The sequence below is a fragment of the Botryllus schlosseri genome, chromosome 15, assembly GCF_051294905.1.
Source record: "Botryllus schlosseri isolate E-star chromosome 15, Bs_hap1, whole genome shotgun sequence".
In the NCBI taxonomy this organism is placed as follows: domain Eukaryota; kingdom Metazoa; phylum Chordata; class Ascidiacea; order Stolidobranchia; family Styelidae; genus Botryllus; species Botryllus schlosseri.
This window is the reverse complement of record NC_137250.1, coordinates 7,073,140-7,092,974: the sequence shown is the minus strand read 5'-3', so window position 1 is coordinate 7,092,974 and position 19,835 is coordinate 7,073,140. Positions and strand designations below refer to the sequence as shown.

The 19,835-nt window shown below is 39.9% G+C and overlaps 1 protein-coding gene across 1 annotated transcript; it reads right to left on the bottom strand.

Annotated features, from left to right (window-relative positions):
- Positions 1–205: 205 nt before the first annotated feature.
- Positions 206–16,175, bottom strand: LOC145457175 (galanin receptor type 1-like). The gene is made up of 6 exons (XM_080335348.1): positions 5,211–16,175; positions 4,991–5,144; positions 3,395–3,474; positions 2,688–2,832; positions 2,257–2,599; positions 206–342 (listed from the first exon to the last, which is right to left on the bottom strand). Exons 1-6 carry the CDS (start codon positions 5,591–5,593, stop codon positions 221–223), a joined length of 1,227 nt encoding a protein of 408 aa, XP_080191474.1. The 5' UTR covers positions 5,594–16,175; the 3' UTR covers positions 206–220.
- Positions 16,176–19,835: the final 3,660 nt, after the last annotated feature.

The following is a 19,835-nucleotide window of genomic DNA, read 5'->3' as shown; positions in this document are numbered from 1 at the left end:
ACTAACCACGTTGTTGCGTTGCTGGGGATTTGGTAACAGATGCAGCCAATGGTATACACACTAAGACTACTGACTAACTGGTGCTGGAGCCGGAGCAGTGGTTTCAATGAGCCTGGGGTTGAGCAACCCTAGCTATACGTTATTGAGACATCAGGCATGCTGCAATTATAGGACTTAAACCAATTTATCGCCATAGAACAGGACATGAAGGAAACACCATTTATTTAGCTGTACCACTTGAAAGCGAATCGATTGTTCTGTTGTTATTATTGCTGGGTGCCAATTTCACTTCCTCCATCAGTACATTCGCTTTGACTCTTGTACTTGCAGCAATCGGGGAACCTGTAAATATCGTTCAACTTTAATGTCCAAGATGTCAGGAATATATGAAATATACGTGATTCACAGACAAACAGAGCATTTCACCGTGCCATGGAGGCTGCGCTGTAGTCTACTTGCAATTATTGACCAGTAATTAACTAGTGGAAGCGGAGTTATTGCCGTCGAAAAATTTGGATTATGAATAAAATAGTAATTACGGTGACCAATTCTTTAATTATTTATTATCGTGGTGGCCACCGTAAATACTATTTTATTCAAATCCAAATTTTTCGACGGTAAGAACTCCGCTTTAACCGGTTGGAATTGAGCTAAATTTGGTGAACATCGTTTCTATAGACAACCTAACACTTTCATGGAGTGAACAGAAAATTTTCAAATTTTTATATGATAAATAGAAACTCACTTCTCCTGTAGCAATGAGGCTACTGGCTGGAATTGAACCAAATTTGGTGTGTAGGCTTAAATTAGGTAACTTAACAATTTTATCAAGTAGCAAGTACGATTGGAGAAAAAGAGTCATTTTTGAAAACCCCTAGTGGCCAGCAACGAAGTAGGCTACTTATATACGTTATCGATGCACTCAAATAGGCATTGTCTATACTTGCACTACTCAAGTAGTTTTGTTTTATGCTGCTTCCACTTCTGCTTGAACAGTTTTTTAAACAAGCCTGCTTACATATGTTCCACTTTATATTTTGTCAAGTATGTTTTGGGATATAGGCTTATATCGCCGCATGTTTTTGTTTGTTATTGTTTTGTGGTACTCCTAGGCTTTTTGTAAGACAACGCTTACGCGGATGAGGTGGCGAGTCGGAACCTATCATAGATGAACCTCCAACACTTAGGTATTGGAATTCTGAAGTCGACTTCAGTCGGACGCGAACCCGCAACCCATTGGTGATGCATCCGTGGATTATACCAAATCGCTATCTCGCCACTGTCACCGTATGTGTGAAATTGTCACAAGAACATCGTGAAAAAGCCATCATTATAATTGCTGAGTGCTGAACGTATATTAGAATATCGTACCTATTTGTAACGCCATTATTCCATTTGCGTTAGTCGCGAAGATGCATATTGCAATTTCGAAAGTATTGTCACCACCGATGAACTTACGAAAGTATACAAACTTTTCGAAGTTATTAATTGATTACTTTTCATACTTTTCATCATTCAGTTGTGATGCGTCTTGGAAATAGCTACCTCTATTTGTAACTCATTATAAATTAACGGCCTCACCGCGCGCTACATTTCTTATTAAATAGCTTTACCATTACCATATGTCATCCTTTTTCGATAAGTCGAAAATGTCCTCAACGAGGACGCCTGTGTCCTCCTTTTTTGGCAATTTGTCCTCCTTTCGATTTTTTAGAGGATATCCCGTGAAAAAAATTCAAATCACGTGTTTTCTAGTCCGGTAATCTAGCTATTGTGATTTATAAAAAGTGTCCTCTTTACCGGATACCAAAATATGCTAACACTATAACTCAGTAGCAGCACCGACTACTTTGGACGCCTCTGATGGTAGTCAGATATCATTTTATCATGGAAATATAGAATAGAGTTGTGTATATACCAGCATTTTATAAACACGTTTATGAAATTAAGATAGGACAATAATAATAATAAAATGAAAGAATAAAGGAGAGCCGATGAAGCGGAGAAGGAAAACGTTGCATAGCAACACTGGATACAGGCGACGTCAGTGTGCCCAAAATCCTTTAGCAATGCTTGGCAACTTTCTCATGATATTGATAACATATCCTAACTGTTATCTATGCCAAGTAAACAGCAATTGGATTTCAAGGCAGCGGTAGAAGTCAACACGGTTAAATGTTATCTGAGCCTCGAACAATTGAGAAGTCGTACATATGAGTGGGGAATAAATTTCATATATCGTAACTATTGTCATACCTATATCGATTTTTGTTTCGCAAGTTCTGTATTTTGCGGACTGATCGTCAGTCCTTAAGAGAGTAACTTTTCCCACCAACAATTGCCTTGAAAAGCAACTTTTTCTGGACGCATCAAAAGATTCGTTGTATTGACAAGTGACAGCCTTCCGGAAATCGTCCCTAAATTTCTTCGAGGCAAACGCATATACCAGCGGATTCAAGCATGAATTGCCATAAGCCATACAACGGGCGACGATATGCAATTCGAAGGACCCGGGTATTAATGAGAATCCATGGAAATCGTATGCCATCCATAACGCCGTACTGTAGTATGGAAGCCAGCATATCATGAAAACTGAAACCTGAAAGTATGAAATCCTCATAATTGATGATCAATCTGCCGAGACAAACTACTCAACATAACTATTTTAGGATAAAAGTATATTTTACCACGAGAACCACGATTCGTGTAACCCTCATCTTCATATCGTTTGAACTTCTGGAGGGATTTATGGAACTGTTTTTGGATGATGTACAAATAGTCCACAAAAGACCGATGTAGCACCCAACGATCAGCAATAGAGGTACTATATACCTGTGAATAATATCCAACAACGTATATGGTGGATAGAGTAAGGTGAAATAAAAATGCAGCGTGTTCGCCATTATTAGTCAACTGCAACACTAGTATATTTCTCAGTAATTATGATGCAAATTCATCCCGAATTTCATAGAGACGTTATTCAATACAAGCTATGGATTTGCTACGTACGAGTACAGAGTTGTCGTACGGAAAATTCCACATCATATTATTCGCATGTTGCACAGCACCATATTAACAACAGATCGTGTGGAATGCAGATACGACTTGACACTTACTAGTTCATGTCATATCTGTATATATAGTGTACACTTACCTTTACTAATGAATAATGATAAATAATTGATTCGAAACCAAGCCACCAAATATATGAAAGGTATATTTCTAAACGACCAGTAAATACGAAAACTGCATGTATATAACCGACGTATCTATAATATATCATAACTGTGTACGTACGTATATATGAAGTTCATGGTGGCGCCATAACACGAATCTCGTATAAGTATTTAAATTGCAAAAACAATATTATCGATCCAAATAATTAGAACATTACCCGAAAAAGGCCATGGATATTTCGTACGGGTTTCGAAATTCTTCATTGGTGGGAGCGCAAAACTGTTTCGTCTCATTTTCCTAAAGGTGGAAATATCGAATACTGAACTCGAACCTGTTAATGCTAATTAATCACTAACACAAACTACCAAATGATAACTAGACGCTTTGGAGTACAGACCTCCATGCCACATTTGAATACTATATTCATATTTATTCCCGAAGCTGTGTGCTGCTGTCTTATGCTAATTATCATGCGCACATGTTCTCTATATTGGCCAAGGCTCGCAATTTACTTTATTTGTCTGTTCTTGAGTCCACTATCATCACTATGAGTCAACCTATAGTCTATGTCAGGGATTGTCAGCCTTCCGTTGGCCGTGGCCCATTTTCGGGTTTGAAAATGTTCTGTCGCCCAACTCTTATCATAGTGTTCCACGTCTGGTATTCGCCGCCGCCGATATGACTATATTTTCTCTAAAATATGCACATTTTCTCTTAGTCTACTAATCATATCTAAACGCAGGCCTGTAGCGACATTAAATCGCGGGAAGCGCGACGAAAATTTTCAAGTTCAATCGATCTCTTCTAACAAAAAAAACAACAACGAAGTCATTTTGGGCCCCTTCGAGCTCCTCCCGATTGGAGGTTTGGGGGTGCGACAGTAACGGCCCGCGAAGATCGTATGACTCTTGTGCACTTCCGCTGTACCCCTCACGTCGCGAAAACCAATAAACAAAACCCGCATCCACTGTGTGGTTGGGGTTTTAGTTCCACTATGGTGAAGAATAATATAATCATTCTTGGCCTCGTTCAAAAACTCTTTGGTGAATGGAATATTACAGAGAAGTGGAGAAAGAATGTTTTAGAATGCTGTAGCATGTGGATTGTGGGATCTACATAGTATGTCTCCGTGCGTGAACATTCAATCTGCAACATTCGCATAGTGTGTGTGTGACAGAGAGAGAGAGAGAGGGGGGAGAGAGAAAACAATGCCGTCCAACGGCGATGGAGTTACTGAATCGGATCTATACCATTGAGGATTCTGTGCAGCGGCTAACGGTATAGTCAAGCCCAGAGATGAGCATGGGTTAGGATTAGGATTTGGAAAAATCGGACTTGTGAAATTTGTCGGATTAGGATTGGATCAGGATTTAAGATTTTTTTAAATGGACTAGGATTAGGATTGGATTGACCGATTTTCGTGAAGATTGATGTACGGTAGAAAATGGCGAAATTTTATTTCGATCTACCACGATTTTACATAAGTTTGTAAAGTTATTACTTTGGCACTCATTCAGCGTTTTATTTCATTTTACAGAATTATATAGGAATAAGATGCAAGCTATGGTTTCTTAGTGGAATTCCAAGTTTGAATCGGATTAGGATTTCAATATACAAAAGTTATGGATTAGGATTGGGATTTGAAGCTTCGGATTTGGATTGGATTAGGACAGCGATTTCAAATCCGCTCATATCTGGACGCAAGGGGGAGGAAATAAGCACCGCCGTTATGGTGAATTAGTTGTAAAGAGCCAAATACACATCTTTGTTGAAATTCGACACCTGAATGTTTGATATATATTCTACTGAGCACCTGGGGAATCGGAATGTCTGCATGTTCTTGCGTGTAGAATACAGGAGTAGCCAAACCAATGGCTGCGATCCATATGAATATTAATCCCCTGATGGCATTTTTCGTTGTCCGAAGTGACGAGTCAGTAGACGTTGCGTGCGCCACAGCAAAATACCTGAATGCACAATTTGAATCCACGCTATGAGAAGTCATTTCAAGTAAAGTAGCGCAAAGTCTTCACCTGTCGAAGGACAACGCCACCAACGAAAATGCGCTCACGATTTTACTGGAATGTTCGCAGTACTTAGAGAAATAACATAAAAACTCTCCGAAAGGCCATTCAGGTAACGTGTAAACCGTTGATTGAAATGGGATGCACATCACCAGGAACACCATGTCAGCAACTGCCAAGTTCAAAATGAATATATTCGTATTCCTCAGTCTGCGTCCATTTGTACTGTGTATCTTTATCATGACCGTGATTACTAAAGAATTACCAACGACCCCAACGATGAAGCAAATGGCGAAAAAGACGGGAACGACAATTTGCGCATCGTTCCCGGGAGCAGTCATAAATTTTGTTGTTTCCATCACTTCGCCGTATTGTAGTTCGGTAGTATTCATTTCCACTAATACGACTGTGTTAAAATACTGCGTAATAATGCAAGAAAAGTGATAAATAGGCCTATACTGGGGATGGCGTGGACGTGAGGTTCACATTCAGTGTGTCAACCGTCGAAATTCGGAGGTTCGCGTTGGTAAACGAACCATGGTAGGTTATGCACTGTGACAACCATCAATTTTTGACAGCAATGAAATTGATATAAAGAATGCATTGCTGTCTAAAGTGAAACATGTATCAGGCGTACGGGATCCACCTTGATTTAATATGTTTATTGTATTTAGGGTTGCATTTAAAACAAACGGTTGTTTAAAACACTTCGTCTAAAACAGGGGTCACCAACACGCGGCCCGCGAGGTCATATTTTGCGGCCCGCGGCATGATTTGAAGAAATTTCGGAATAACGCTTACTAAAGCATTTGAAATGCTGAAACTGATTTCAGTTCAAATATATTGTTGTTGGTGTTCCCAGTAAGCCATTCTACTATGCCCAATATCACTATTCCTCACTATCTAATACGGCTTCGACATGGTAATATCATTCCAAGGAGGAAGAATTTGCTGATATGAATGGGCATATTGCCTTGACGTGCACTGGCCCACCATTGCCGAGACTGATGCGGTTGAGATTTCGGGCTCTGCAAAAGACCATGCTTTACGAGGAGATAGTTTTCCAGCTAGTAGGCTACCGTGTCTAGCTAACCTCAATATCGATTCTTTAATCCAGGGGTGGCCAATCTGCGGCAGTAGAAGAAAAAGTATGCGGCCGTCGACACTTAATTCAATTAGGATGTGTTGGCGGCCGTCAATATGCAAATTGAACTTGCGAATTGACTCGCTGAGAGGTTTGACTTATTCTTGAAATTTCTTCGCGCTAGACGCGGTTCAATACGTGTTAATCTTCGATTTTAATATAGTAGTGTACTTTGTAATCTTGGTCCCAAAGTACAGACGCAAACAGCAGAGGAAAATAATGCATGCGCCCCATAAAGAAATACAATTTTTAATCGTGTTCTCCTCATCATGAATGAAATTTGTTTCTATGGTAGGCCTGCATTTGGGCGAATCAAATAGGCTATATCTCCACTATACCGACAAATCTGATGGGAGGTCAAGAACTAATTGCATGCAACAAAGGGAAGTAATAGGAATTGGCACACAAAGATGCAGCACCGCATTATTAACTTCCCTAAGTTTTCGAATACACCCCCTGCATCAACCCTACCGGTGAATCTGATCACAGTGGCCGAGAAAGGATAAATATTTGATTGTAATATGTCAAACTATGCTAATATTTATTGACAAAATTCACTAATGAAAGTGAAACAATTTTCGCGCTTGGGGCGACTACAGAACTAATCCCTGTGGCTCTTCATAACATGACTACTCACGATTTCGGTGCGCATAGTACACCGATATGAGTAAATAGATTAGTCCGGAGTATACCGGCAATGGAGATGAACAGTTTAACGTGGGTATTTGGCCCCCATTTAGTTCATTATGCGGCCGCAAGCTACATGAGTAATCGAAATGCGGCCGTGAATAGCAAAGATTGGTCACCTCTGTTATAGTTGCTACAGAGTGTTGTCAGGTATCGTGCGCAGCTCATAGTTCAAAATAGAATGAAATTATTGATGATCATGATATTTTTTGTTGTATATGTGTTTGTACAATAAAATATTATTTCTTTTGTGGTGACTATGCCCGTCGCCCATGTTAGAGAGCACAAAATTGTACTATTTGTACTAACGTAGAGTTATGAAAAGTGGTTGTTAAACTGCGTTGCCTATTTTAATCTCGATATTGAATTCTTGCGGCCCGCGGCCTCCAGGAATTTTGAAAAGTGGCCCGCGACCCATTTTGAGTTGGCGACCCCTGGTCTAAAACATGTTTTTAACAGTGCTTTAAACAAAGGCCTTTTTGAAAAAAACATTTTATTTTAAGATGTATAATTAAGCCATATTTTCGTAAATACTTTCCTAAAAACATGTTGTATGAGCCTACGGAAGATTACCACACGATATAGCCAACGTATGCGATGGTGGGCACCCTCAAAATAGTCGTTTCTACAGTTTTAGTACGTAGATATTTCGTCAAAGGAGCTAGGCCTATGTTTACCTTATATTTTCAATTGTTAATTTTCAATCCGCTATAACGTCGCAATTGGATATTCATGACGTCATGGATTTGAAACAAAACAACAACAACAACAACAAAAAACAAACAATAAAAACATGTTTTAAACAAGCCCCTTGTTTTAAACATGTTTGTTTTAAATTCATTTTTGTTTTAAATGCAACCCTAATTGTATCATAAAAACCAATTCCGTTGGATAGGGGTGTTGGCTGCTGTATAACTTGCTTATGAGATAATATCTGTAGCAATTATAGAAACCGGGTTTTCACTCTCTGATTAATATTAATGTAGCAATAGTCAGCCTAGTCAGCATGTAGGCCTACTTCAGGATTGCGGCATATAATGACCTGAGTCGTCGCTCGGTGTCGTGTACATTAATATACGACATTACCGAAATTTAGGTTTGTAATTATTAATATGCCAAGGGCTTGTGTTTACATTCGCGTTCACATAGAACAGTGGTCGGGAACCTATGGCTCGCAAGCCGCCATATGTGGCTTTTTTGAATATAAGATATGTCTCTTTGACATATTTTCAATTTTGTCCTTGATTTCATCGATATTGCAGCAACTTGTTAGTAAGTTTTCTTAGCGGCCAGAATAATTATTCTCGTGGTAGCATTAACATGTATTTGAACGGTCAAGGCAGTGGCGTATCCAATGTTAAGGGTTTGGACCCCTTTACAAAATACTCATTATAAGTTGCCGTAGCGCAAGCGAACAAAATAATTCTCGCGAATTCCATGTACCCGGCATCGCGCGCTGCGCTGCGTAATCTTGGATTGCACCATACGTCGGTTGACCAAGAGAATATAGCAGACACGGGGACGCCGATATCACAATCTTGTTTTCAAATACACGTTGTCTTACAGATCTACGCCGAGAAACGAACTGCCTTGGAAGTGACATTCCAATTACAAATCCAAATTACAAACAACTTTTCGCTATCCACGTCCAAATTGATTAGGAGCTTTTAGTACTGCCGCTAAAATGTAGGCGTGTAGTGCAACGTTTATGCTACCGCCAAATTAAGAATTCGATCAATAATTAGATTTTTGGAATCAGTGCTGTAGTGATATTAAATATCAGTTATTATGAATTCGGAGCTATTTACGATCAATTCCGCTATCACAGGATGATTAGTAGCCTACGAGTTTTTACAGAGAAAATATGACCCACGATGAATCCCATGTAGTGAGTTCGAATTAACCATGTCCTACTACTACTACCATGGTTTTAGTAAGCCATGGCACTACAATGACGTCACAACTTTTCAATTGTGACGTAACAATTGATTGACATGTATGGCTCTTTGAGAGTTAAAATCGAAAATATAGGGCTAACATGGCTCTTCAAACGAAAAAGGTTCCTGACCACTGACATAGAACATTTCAAAAAGGTTCTCGTTCAGACGAACCAGAACCTTTCAGGGGTACGCACCATTCCTAATATATACGACTATGATTGCCATTTTCCTCAAGGTAACGTGGCTTGAAAAAGGTCTTTTCTGTATTCACTGTGAAATGACAAGCCCCTCGAGAAGTCGATTGACCTCCATTACCAGTAGAATTATTAATGGAAAAACATGACACATTAGTCGATTATTATTGACATATTGCCATGCTACTTAAAACGGTGGGAGAACGTATTTCATTATACCGTAAAAATCAGTCGAAGCAGTGTTACTTTAACTATAGACCCACATGATACCAAAGACACAGATTAGCCTGGTCAAAGTAGCCAGCATTGGTATACTACAAGAAGTAGCAGAAACGCCGTAAAGTTTTATTGAATTGCAATTACAAGTTGCGATTTCCAAAACATGTCAAAATTACTTCAAGAGGATGTAGATAATTAAATTATGAAAAATACGCAATTAAGTAGTTTCAAAAAGTAGTTGGCCTAGGGGTCGCATAGACGCATACTTTTACCATGATATGAGGTCGCGGTTTACGGAATCGCAGGGTTCATTTTCGCGACTACCGCTAAATAACTGATGACACCACAAATATCTGCAACTTTGGGCACTATATTAAGTCGCCGTAAGCCATGGACTTTTGGCCCAGTTCTTGAGACAATTCCACAAAATAAAAGTGGTGTAAAGATATCCCAACACGACTTTCTACTTTACGAATTCAATAGTTTAAAAATAAGTAGTTTTGCCTATAGGAAATTGTGAAGCATTTTCAAGTGGAAGAAGTCAGAAACTTATACATGATGCAGTACTGCTAGTAGCAAACCCCTCCCTGCTTCTCTGATGAGCTGCAAATTCGATGTTCACCTGTCTGGATTGTTGTCACAAATTTACAAATTCGTTTAGCTATCAGCAAAACTGTCTCCCTTTCAGTAGCGAAAATATATAGGCCTACTTGCGGCTTGCGGCGTACAATAGTCTGGTTATCGGTCCGTTATTTACCAATACTAGGCTTCGCCATTTTCCAGCAGATCTTGACCAACATAATAAGTACCCGAAAATAATAGCGGCATATATGTTTGCGACCCATGCATGTTGCGAGCTCGTAATTTTGTGGAAAATACTATGCAATTAAATTAACGGTATAGCTGTTTCTAGCACAGAATAGTACGAAACGCAGATTGACCAACAATTAGGTAACCAAGCCACTCGCCTCAGGGCCAGCCAAAATTCCGGGCACATTTTAACAAATGAATACCTTTTCATGATTATCATCGATCAACCAATATTGCTGGATTTCCAATTTTGAATGTAACTCAATACAATGCCTCAGCGGTTCCCAACCTTATTTTATTTTTTGAACCTTTTGTTCGGTATTCAAATCTTAATCCGACCGCACAGATAGTTTGCTACAATGTAGTGTAGTGCACAATCCCGTACATTGCGCTTCGCAGCAGAAATCAAATTATTATCGGTATCAAGGTCTTTTGCCATAAATATTTCTCATAATACTAAAGAAGAAGAATTAGCGGCTAACTTACCAGAAGAATATTTGGTCCAAGTATAATAAATTCGAAAATATAAGAGTAAATAATAATGTATTATTGATACCATAAGTTTATAGGAATTAGTTAATTAATTAAATGTCTTGATCCGAACACAGGCTCTATAGTAAGCGTGTATACTGTATACAGGGGCGTATCTAGTCGAAAAAAACGGGGGGTAATAGGAGAGTGTGTTCCTAGTTCTAACCGATTGATCAGCTTAAATGTATGCCGAAATGCAGATATTACCACGGTTACATAATCCTACTCGTGTTTGTGACTTCTTCATTCGCATATACAAAACTAAGTACAACTAATCATAACATTGTGACCCGTAAGCGAAGATAACAGCATGAAGAGAGACAGCGAGGTTTCTTGACCTTAATTACCAAAGCGAGGATGTTATCACGAAAGTGCGCGCAGATCATATTACAGCACAGCCGGAGATCTCTCCATTTTGCGGTCCGGTCATATACCAACACTCGAACAGTGAAGATACGCAAATGAACGTTTTCGTTTGTATCAATTGTTCAGCCTGTTTTTGCACATGATCTGGATTAATTTTGTTCTAAATCAATATGATATCTACTGCCTGCCAAGATTTTGGTGTGTGGAGATGGTAAAGACCAATTAACGCTTGAGCTAGTGCGATTGCATCACTTGAATAACAGTGGCCCTGACTGTATACAGTCGTAGCATAAATTAAATTTGAAATGGTTGCATCAATTTTTCAGAAAAAATGCAGGATCACACTCTTATGTCAGTATCCCGATCTCATTTTCAACTTTTAACCTTGACTTGACTGTCAAACATCAAAGTGTTCAGTTCAGTCATTACGTAGGCCTATATATTTTCTTGCAGCTGCAAAGTTTATATTATTGTTATTGTTGTGGCCGACAACAACGGTGCTTATAGCTTAAGGGCCTTAAGCGCCACTGCATTGAGTGATATAAAATATTCCTATTATTGATATTTTTAAGCTCGTGCGACTTGTATCTTTCTCACTCGCACTCTTCTCCCTCTTATTCTCTCTTTCTCTCTTTCAAGTATCCACTTTCGAGTCTGTATTGTAGCTCCGCTCACTCTTTTCTGACTTTTCAAGGCGCCGTGGCTACGACTGGATCGATGATGATGAGCCCATGTTAACCTCCAAGTTCATCAACTAGAACATAGTTGAATTGGCAGGGAAATTTGTTTTTCATCACATCGCATCTTGATAGCATGCAAATTGATCACTGCAGCAACTAAACAAAATTCGCTCCGTGCGTCTGCTCCTTTCTCAAATATAGGCTCCAAGTCTGCGTCAGAACAATATAGATAATCTCCACATTTGTGTGATCGGTATGAAGTTACAAAGATGTAGTGCGTGTGAAAACAATGGCAATTCAAAAGTGATTTGAACACGCTCTGAAGTTGTGGGTCATATGACTGCGATATTACTTCTTTCATGGGATCTTAATTCTGGCCGCGCGCCCGAGCATACGAATTGTCAAAAGGCGATATAGTTATGATTTGTCTTAACGAGTGTTTTGTTACAATATTTATATTAGTTATAGTTATAGTTATTAGTTATAGTTTCCGTACCTCATACCCACGACATAAAACTACTTCCGGTTACCAGATATCGAATGTTCACGAATATGCATTTGCGTGGACATCAACCCCCTGAAAATGTGTTATTGTATGGCCTAAAGTAGGGCTGTAGCAGGATTTTGTCACTCTTCATGAGCTTCACGCGTATTGCGATCAATCCAAATTCTGGGGCATCAATCCTATACCCCATTTCTCCTACGTGCAATGCTATCATGACATGTCATGTAGGTTATGTAATACGTTAAAACGCACATACTTGTCCTATCAGTAAACGAGGGAATGGAGTATTGCCGTAAATACTCCTAACTTAAGCGACTTTTAGAATACAGCAGCCTTTGAAGCGAAGTCAGTATCTCGTTAATTTTCAAGGTTTGGAGAATGGACATTGTAAAATATAGCTGGATGAATCTAGATTCTAGATTGACACATTTCATACGAGACAGTGGGACATATTTTCGCAATACAACAGTAGGCCTATTAGCCTTCCGCTGCATTGATCAATCCCGTGGATCTGAAACATGCGAAAAGCAGTGGTGATGGTGTAAGTTAAGCAATCATTATAACACAGGCAAATGTATTTGATCGGACGACATGGGATGGATTGCATCCTCAACTTCTCAACAAGGATTATGACGGAGCAAAGTATTGTTGATTGTCAGATTGTCGTGTTATCAAAAACATTGGAATCGCTGACACGTACCCGACCAAACCAAAAGAAAACCTTTACTGGGGCGCTTTCTATTCCAAACTGACATTTCGTTGCGGGCTGCATCAGGTTGTGGGTATCGAACTATTCGACAGCGGCCTTTTCGGATTTTCTACTACACAGTGTACACTTCGCGGGGTCGCATGTTGGCGACTTGATAAGTTCTGGCTCGAAAATGTCGGTTTCGTAAATTACTGGCTCTGAATTGGCGGTGACGAATAGTCGCAGGTGGCACATCTCATGACTAAAGTATCCATTCGTGCGGCCACAATTTGAAATTCACAGCACAATTCGACTGATTTCTATAAAGTATTCGTAGTATACAGACTATATTTGTAGGGGGGGGGGGGATAAAATTATCGAAAGAATAAAATTATTCGATTTGAATGAATCTGCCCAAAAATACCTAGACATTCTGTTTGTTTGTCTGTTTGATAGTCATGGTGTTTCGACTAAATTGATCATTTTACGCCAGGCAGGTATTCTCTATATTGATTCCGTATTTACGACTTGTAGCACGGCCAACGTCTAGGCTTTATAAGACACCGCGTACGCGGATCACGTGACAAGGAGGAGCCTAGATAAACCCCCAACACTTGGGTAGGAATTCTGGAGTCTAGCTCGGTCGGACTTGAACCAGCAACCCATTGGTATTGCAGCTGTGGATCATACCACTATGCACTATCTCGCCACTAGACATTACGTTGATTCGTGAAATAATTGCGGGTCGGATTCGGCCTGTTCTCACTGGTTCTATAGAACCTTTTCAGGAAATTTTATGAGATAAGCGAATCATTTAGCATTACTGGTTTATCTTCCATCACTGTTACTAATAAACCGGCTGAAAACTTTAAATATTCCAATACTAGCACTTCCAATATCCAACTCCAACTAGTACGCCTGTAACGGCCTGTATATAGATGCCACCCTGTCCCCTATCCCAGTGCTCTTCAACCTTTTTCGTCGTGGTACACCTTTTCAACATTTTCTCAAAACTCGTACACCCCTGACCGTATAATACACCGATAACGCCGAAAGCCGCATTTTGATTACATATACAATACGTCCGGATTCCAACGGGGATTCGCCATGGCGCATGGACGACAAATGCTCATATGAAATTGGATACTGGGAACTTAACACCACGGAGAGCCCTTGTGGTGTTCTGTGCCTTCACTTATTTCTTGAGATATGCAATGCGCAAATTTTCTTACTGTAGAAGCAAAACATCCCAGCAGGCTTACAATATATAATTTATGTACCAAAATCGCGAGTATAAATATCAAGAAAAGACACTAGGATTATGTGTGTAGTCGCGCAGAGCGCGAAAATTTTGCACCTTAAATGGATTTCATCGAAAATGTTGGTAGTTTCACATATTATTGTCAAAAATTTATTAATTCTCAGCTCACGTGATCAGATTAACCCGTAGAGCTGATGGAGGGTGTTTTCGAAAATATTGGGTACAATATTAATGATGATGCATCTTGCGGTTCCTATTAATCACTTAGTTGCATGTTGTTATTTCTTGGCCTCTCACCAGGATTGTTTGTATTGTTATTAATAATATTTTATTACACATCAATGACAGTGGTGATAATCGCCTGTTTAGAATTTGTGCGCCACGAAAGTGCATTTCCTAAAGTTTAGTATTTTTGCTTTGGGTAATGAGGACGACTTTTGCTTGCACGCGCACTCCCATTCTTCATTCTCTCTCGCTAACGTGCGTCCACTTTCAGGACTTTGCTGCTGACTTTGAAGCTCGGTTAACTTTTCTTCTGGGCTCTTCATGACGCTACGTTAACAGGGGGTCGGCGACGAGGTGCCTAGATAAACATCCGACACATAGAAACATGGCAGAGCCGAGACTAGAACCAGCAACAATTGGTTACATAATGACGGTCGCCAACACACGCTAATTTGAATATGAGTAGAAGATCGCAAAATTATGGTTATGCGGCTGAATGAGGCCGTACGTCCGCAGGTTGCGCACCCCTGACGTAGCCGAAATAAGGATGGACATTTGAGCAAGGCTGCAACGTATAGTAAATGATAATACGAATAAGGGCTCGAGGTTACTGGACCACCATCTAACGCAGTGGTTCGCAAACTCGACCCCGTGCCTGCGTAAATAGGCTATATATTCTGCACTATTCATAAGCTGGCCGCAGGAAGCACAAATTCAAAATGTCCGAGATCTCCTCGAGAATCATCAGACAGATATCGCAAGCTGAACACATGCTAACTCCACCCTGCTCTACTCAAAAAGGAAGTAATGAGTCCATTACCAAAGGTTGAATGATTAGAAACATTTGCTTATGACATCACATTGTACAATATTACACATCCGGTCATTCTGTTTTGAAGCATAAACTGGCGTATTTTTGTGATAGCTATATTCATCGTATCATCGGTTCATCATAATGTGGATCTGGTACACTCCTGTACACCCCATCCGAGTGGTACACCCTTTGAAAATTCTGGTACACCCTAGGGTGTACGACCACCCCGGTTGAAGAGCACTGCCCTATCCTATTGATATTCTGATACTCCAGACAAGCTTCAATCTTTCATCTCAATATTTCTGATAATATTTGCATACCCGAAATCATAAGTAGCCAATCTGATAGAAGATGGATTAGTGACTGGTTTTCGAATTAGCAGACCAATCTTGATTCTGGCTAGCAAAAATGGATCAATGATTTGATATGAGCCAAGCTGTCTCTACTGGATGTAATGTGTTTTTTGGCTCTGCCTTCTCGGCATCTGATTTTTACCCGTAACATTTACAAATTACATTTTTGCCTTTGCAAATATACGCGTCGCGTCGCTATTCCCTGACGCCTTCGCGGATTATATATAATTTTCAGCAATTGTCGATATATATGCCCAGAAACACCATTTCACGTTCTGCATATCGATCTATTAACAGTTTATTGATTTTAGTCGAAGCAAATGGACCGAATACCTGGTTTCAAAAGCGTCATGCCTTTATTTTGGCATATACTTGGAAGTTGGAAGGCACGAATTATACAACGCGCAAATCTTTAGCGAAACCCTCTCACCATCTGGATGAGAAGGGTCCTCCGCGCAAATTACTGGCTCAATCAACGGCAAATTGAATTTCACCTACCAAGTCACCTGTTATTTTGCAAACAACGGAACAAGATGACCCCGCTCCTTTATCCTCTTCCAATAGTAATACACTTAAATCCGCTGATAAGATTTCTCGGAATGCATAGCTCTATGACTCATTAATCTTTCATGGTAAAAGCACTGAGATATGTCATAGCTCGAGCTCAGGAAGAAATATTGTCTATCGGATTATGACCGCGTCACCACAATTTGGTGGTGGAATATATAGCTTGAATTACATCTCTGTGCTTTAATACGTCCCCTTTTTGCCCTTCCAAAATAACGTACATGCTTTATTAATGAGAATATTTGCTTCTGTTGGAGGTCGATAAACCGCGGTATTACGTTTTCACTATGGGGTCGCAATCGTACATCCCACATGTTGCACAGAACAGGGGTCTGTCATCAGGGGAAATGTCGGGAACCAGTCACTTATTCGCTTGTGATATAAAATTGGTAAATTCCGTAAATTTCCGGCTGAAACGACATAGATATCAAATATTGTAGAGGAGAATATTTGCTTTTTGATGAATTATCCTTTCTCGCAATGCATAACACTTTATCATATCTGCGTAATGCTTCCATATTTTGAACTTTAATACATGGTACCGATGAAGCATTATGTCGGATATATGACCGGTAATATTGTCCTTATACTTTGTAAGGTATGCGAATGCTTCAATATCTCACTCAGGCTTGCCCGCTGTTGCGTTTTGCATATATCAGAACAATAGTTCCATCATATAGTCAAGTATATATAAGCTATTGTGACGCCACATTACGAAAAACCACCATTCTCTTGCCTATATGAGCTGATGTTGCTCGTGCTCGTGTGTCTCGATATCAATGAATTTTTAGCCGCTCTGCTTAGATTAGAATAACTATTTTGCTATTGCCGAAATGGACACGACCGAAAATGTCATTATCGAGAATGGAAATTAACGAGAATGTATACTACCACGAATGGGCATTACCGAGAACGAGATCTATATGCATGAGATTTGACGCCGTATGCACGTATCACACCAGGGATATCTAGATATCCCTGGTACACACATAGGGTTTCGGTAATCTCAATATCGGGGTCGAAATTCTTTGAATTTCAACTTAAAGTCACTGGTTGTGTCACCGTGACAGTAAATAAAATAAAATTTAGCACAAAACTGAGATGGAGCTTGCGCTATCGAGAATCGTACTGACTTTAAATACTTTTACTTAAAATATCACGCTATTCCCCTTGTAGATAATAGGATAATTCCTTCCCGTTAGCGCTACGGTCTTCTTGACCATAAGAAAAAGGCTGGATTTATAGCTCCGATGTCGTACGCTACCATACCAATCCGAATGGAGGCGTCTTTGTCTATCTGGGAGACGCAGTTTGGTTTATGCCTTATGCTAATTACCGAAATCGAGTTACGACAACACCCGCGTATCTTGTTACAACGCACTTATGCTTGTATCAACGAATGCGTGTGGAGTCCAGTAATATGAAAATATTGGTTCATTTTCGTACGGAACTGGTTTTTACACCTGTAATCACGGATCGCGAGTTACGACGAAGTACATACAAAACAACGAGGCAGGATATCTCATCGACCTCGTCTCGATATCATATCAGTGAGAACCCGATTTAAGGGATAATTATCTACTCGTATATCCAAGGAGGAATCTGTTAAATCGAAATAAATTTTGAGATGATTCAGTTGGCTTGGAAGGGTAACGTCTGCCCGGCCTTCTAATTTATTACTGATCGTCTTGCTCAGGCAAAGGAATTAGACTCGACCTTCATATTATAGCGCAACAAAGGCGTGGGGAAACAATACCTGACAGAGTCATCGCGAGTGCTCTTAATTTCGTCGTTTTAAATGACGTTGAATGTTAAATTTTATTTTTCTCGGTAATATCCAATTTGTCCATTCTCGGTAATAGCATTCTCGGTCGTAACGTTCTCGCATTCTCGGTTTTGACCAGACACGGAGCTGACGATAATTTGATTTCTTTGTGTCACATTGAGTCTATTTACTGCCCAACACAACTCTGCCCAAAATGCTCCAATTCATGTTTCCATTGCGGATCATCGAGTTGATCGCAAATCGTCCTTGCGGGTGACGGATTATTATCTGAACCGATTATCATAAATAAATGACAACGGAAACTTGCAATGTGTGACGATTCTGAAGCCTTTGTATATACGGAATATAGTTTCTTCATTGTTTTCATAGATTGCCGGGTTAGCGATCTGAGCTAGAGTTGCTTTTGCAACGAACGACAATTGGGATCATCTCGTTTGAATGAGCGGCATATCGATTTGCTTACGACATTCAGCATAAAATCCCACAGGGGAGCATTGCATACAGCGATTGTTATTTCGAAAATATCAAGTCCGCCAGTCAAGTGTTGAGACTGCAATTTCAAAAAGGGCAATCGCGAGCACTGAACACAGAATAAAGCGCGACGTTGTGATGGGTACAGTGATTGGAGAATTGAATCCGAATCGGGTATCAATTATAACGAACCGAGTGAGTGGTGAGCGCCGATATTTTCAAGTAGCTAAAATCTCGCCGGCTATCCGACAGGTATCGAGCATGTCCAGTGTCCACATTCAAGTCGAAATACAAGCAATTTCTACCGAATGAATACTATATAGTCAGCCCTCAAGTTTACCCGACCACGACCAGACATATCGATGTCGCCTTCCGTTACATGCCACTTAATTTTGTCGGTTGTCCGTTTGTATTATTTTCTTTTAATTTTCATTCACTCATTCAGTATACGACTGTACAGTGTACAGTACATGCCTCCTCTTTACATCGCCCAGGCTCAGGCGGGTTCCGATTACAAAGACTACTCCAAGTCGTTTCGACACCTTCCTATCTTTTCATTGTATCGCAGTCTTATAGTGTTTTGACATGATGACATTCTTAATAAAACTGTTGCTGATACTGATAGTCTAGACAGTTTTAAGCCTTGTAACCTCGGCTGGTCCTATCACAGTACAAGTACATACGCGCAAACAGACGACATAAATATACATACGTTCTTGTATGGAAACGACATATCTGTGAAGTAGCGATGTATACCGGGAGCATTGTCACGGAGCGCTATGACATAAAGTATGATAAAAAATACCAAATTATGTATAACTATCATTTTTTGTTGTCAAATGGAAGGAACATATCTGAGTTATCCAAATCATCCACGATGTTGTGAGGCCATAATGACAAATGCTCGAATATACTCGTGTCGACGGCTATCGAATCATCGAGGTACTCGAATTTTCCCACCCCTAAAATACCTCGAAAAAATATCTCGAAATCTGCTTGCTACTGGAAGTAATCCAATATAGACGGACGAAACCAGGATTAGTCAAGGCGTCTTTTCGTGCTTGAATCCACGACGAAAATGGAGGTAAGATTATGAGACAGATTGGAGAATAGGGATGGGCAACCTGCGGCCGCGGACACGTAATTCAATTATAGTATGTGCTAGTGGCCGTCGACATGAAAATTGAATTTACAAATTGTCTTCAGATTTTTGAGAGGTTGATTAATCTTTAAGAGATTTAATTGATCTTGAAATTTTCTTCGCGTTGTGCGCGATTCAATGCGACTTCATTTTACGACAGGGGTGGGCAGAAAAGGCTCAAGAAACGTATTAAAATATTAGCAAAATGCGTACTAAAAATCTAATTACTATACAGGGACTCGATTAAACTTT

Bases quoted from the DNA above. Each gene is read 5' to 3' on its own strand.
- LOC145457175 (XM_080335348.1), bottom strand. From the start codon at position 5,593: ATGAATACTACCGAACTACAATACGGCGAAGTGATGGAAACAACAAAA. The intron at 5,145-5,210 runs GTGAAGACTTTG...TTGTGCATTCAG, and splicing joins GTGGCGTTGTCCTTCGACAG to GTATTTTGCTGTGGCGCACG. The intron at 2,600-2,687 runs GTAAAATATACT...TCATACTTTCAG, and splicing joins CACGAATCGTGGTTCTCGTG to GTTTCAGTTTTCATGATATG.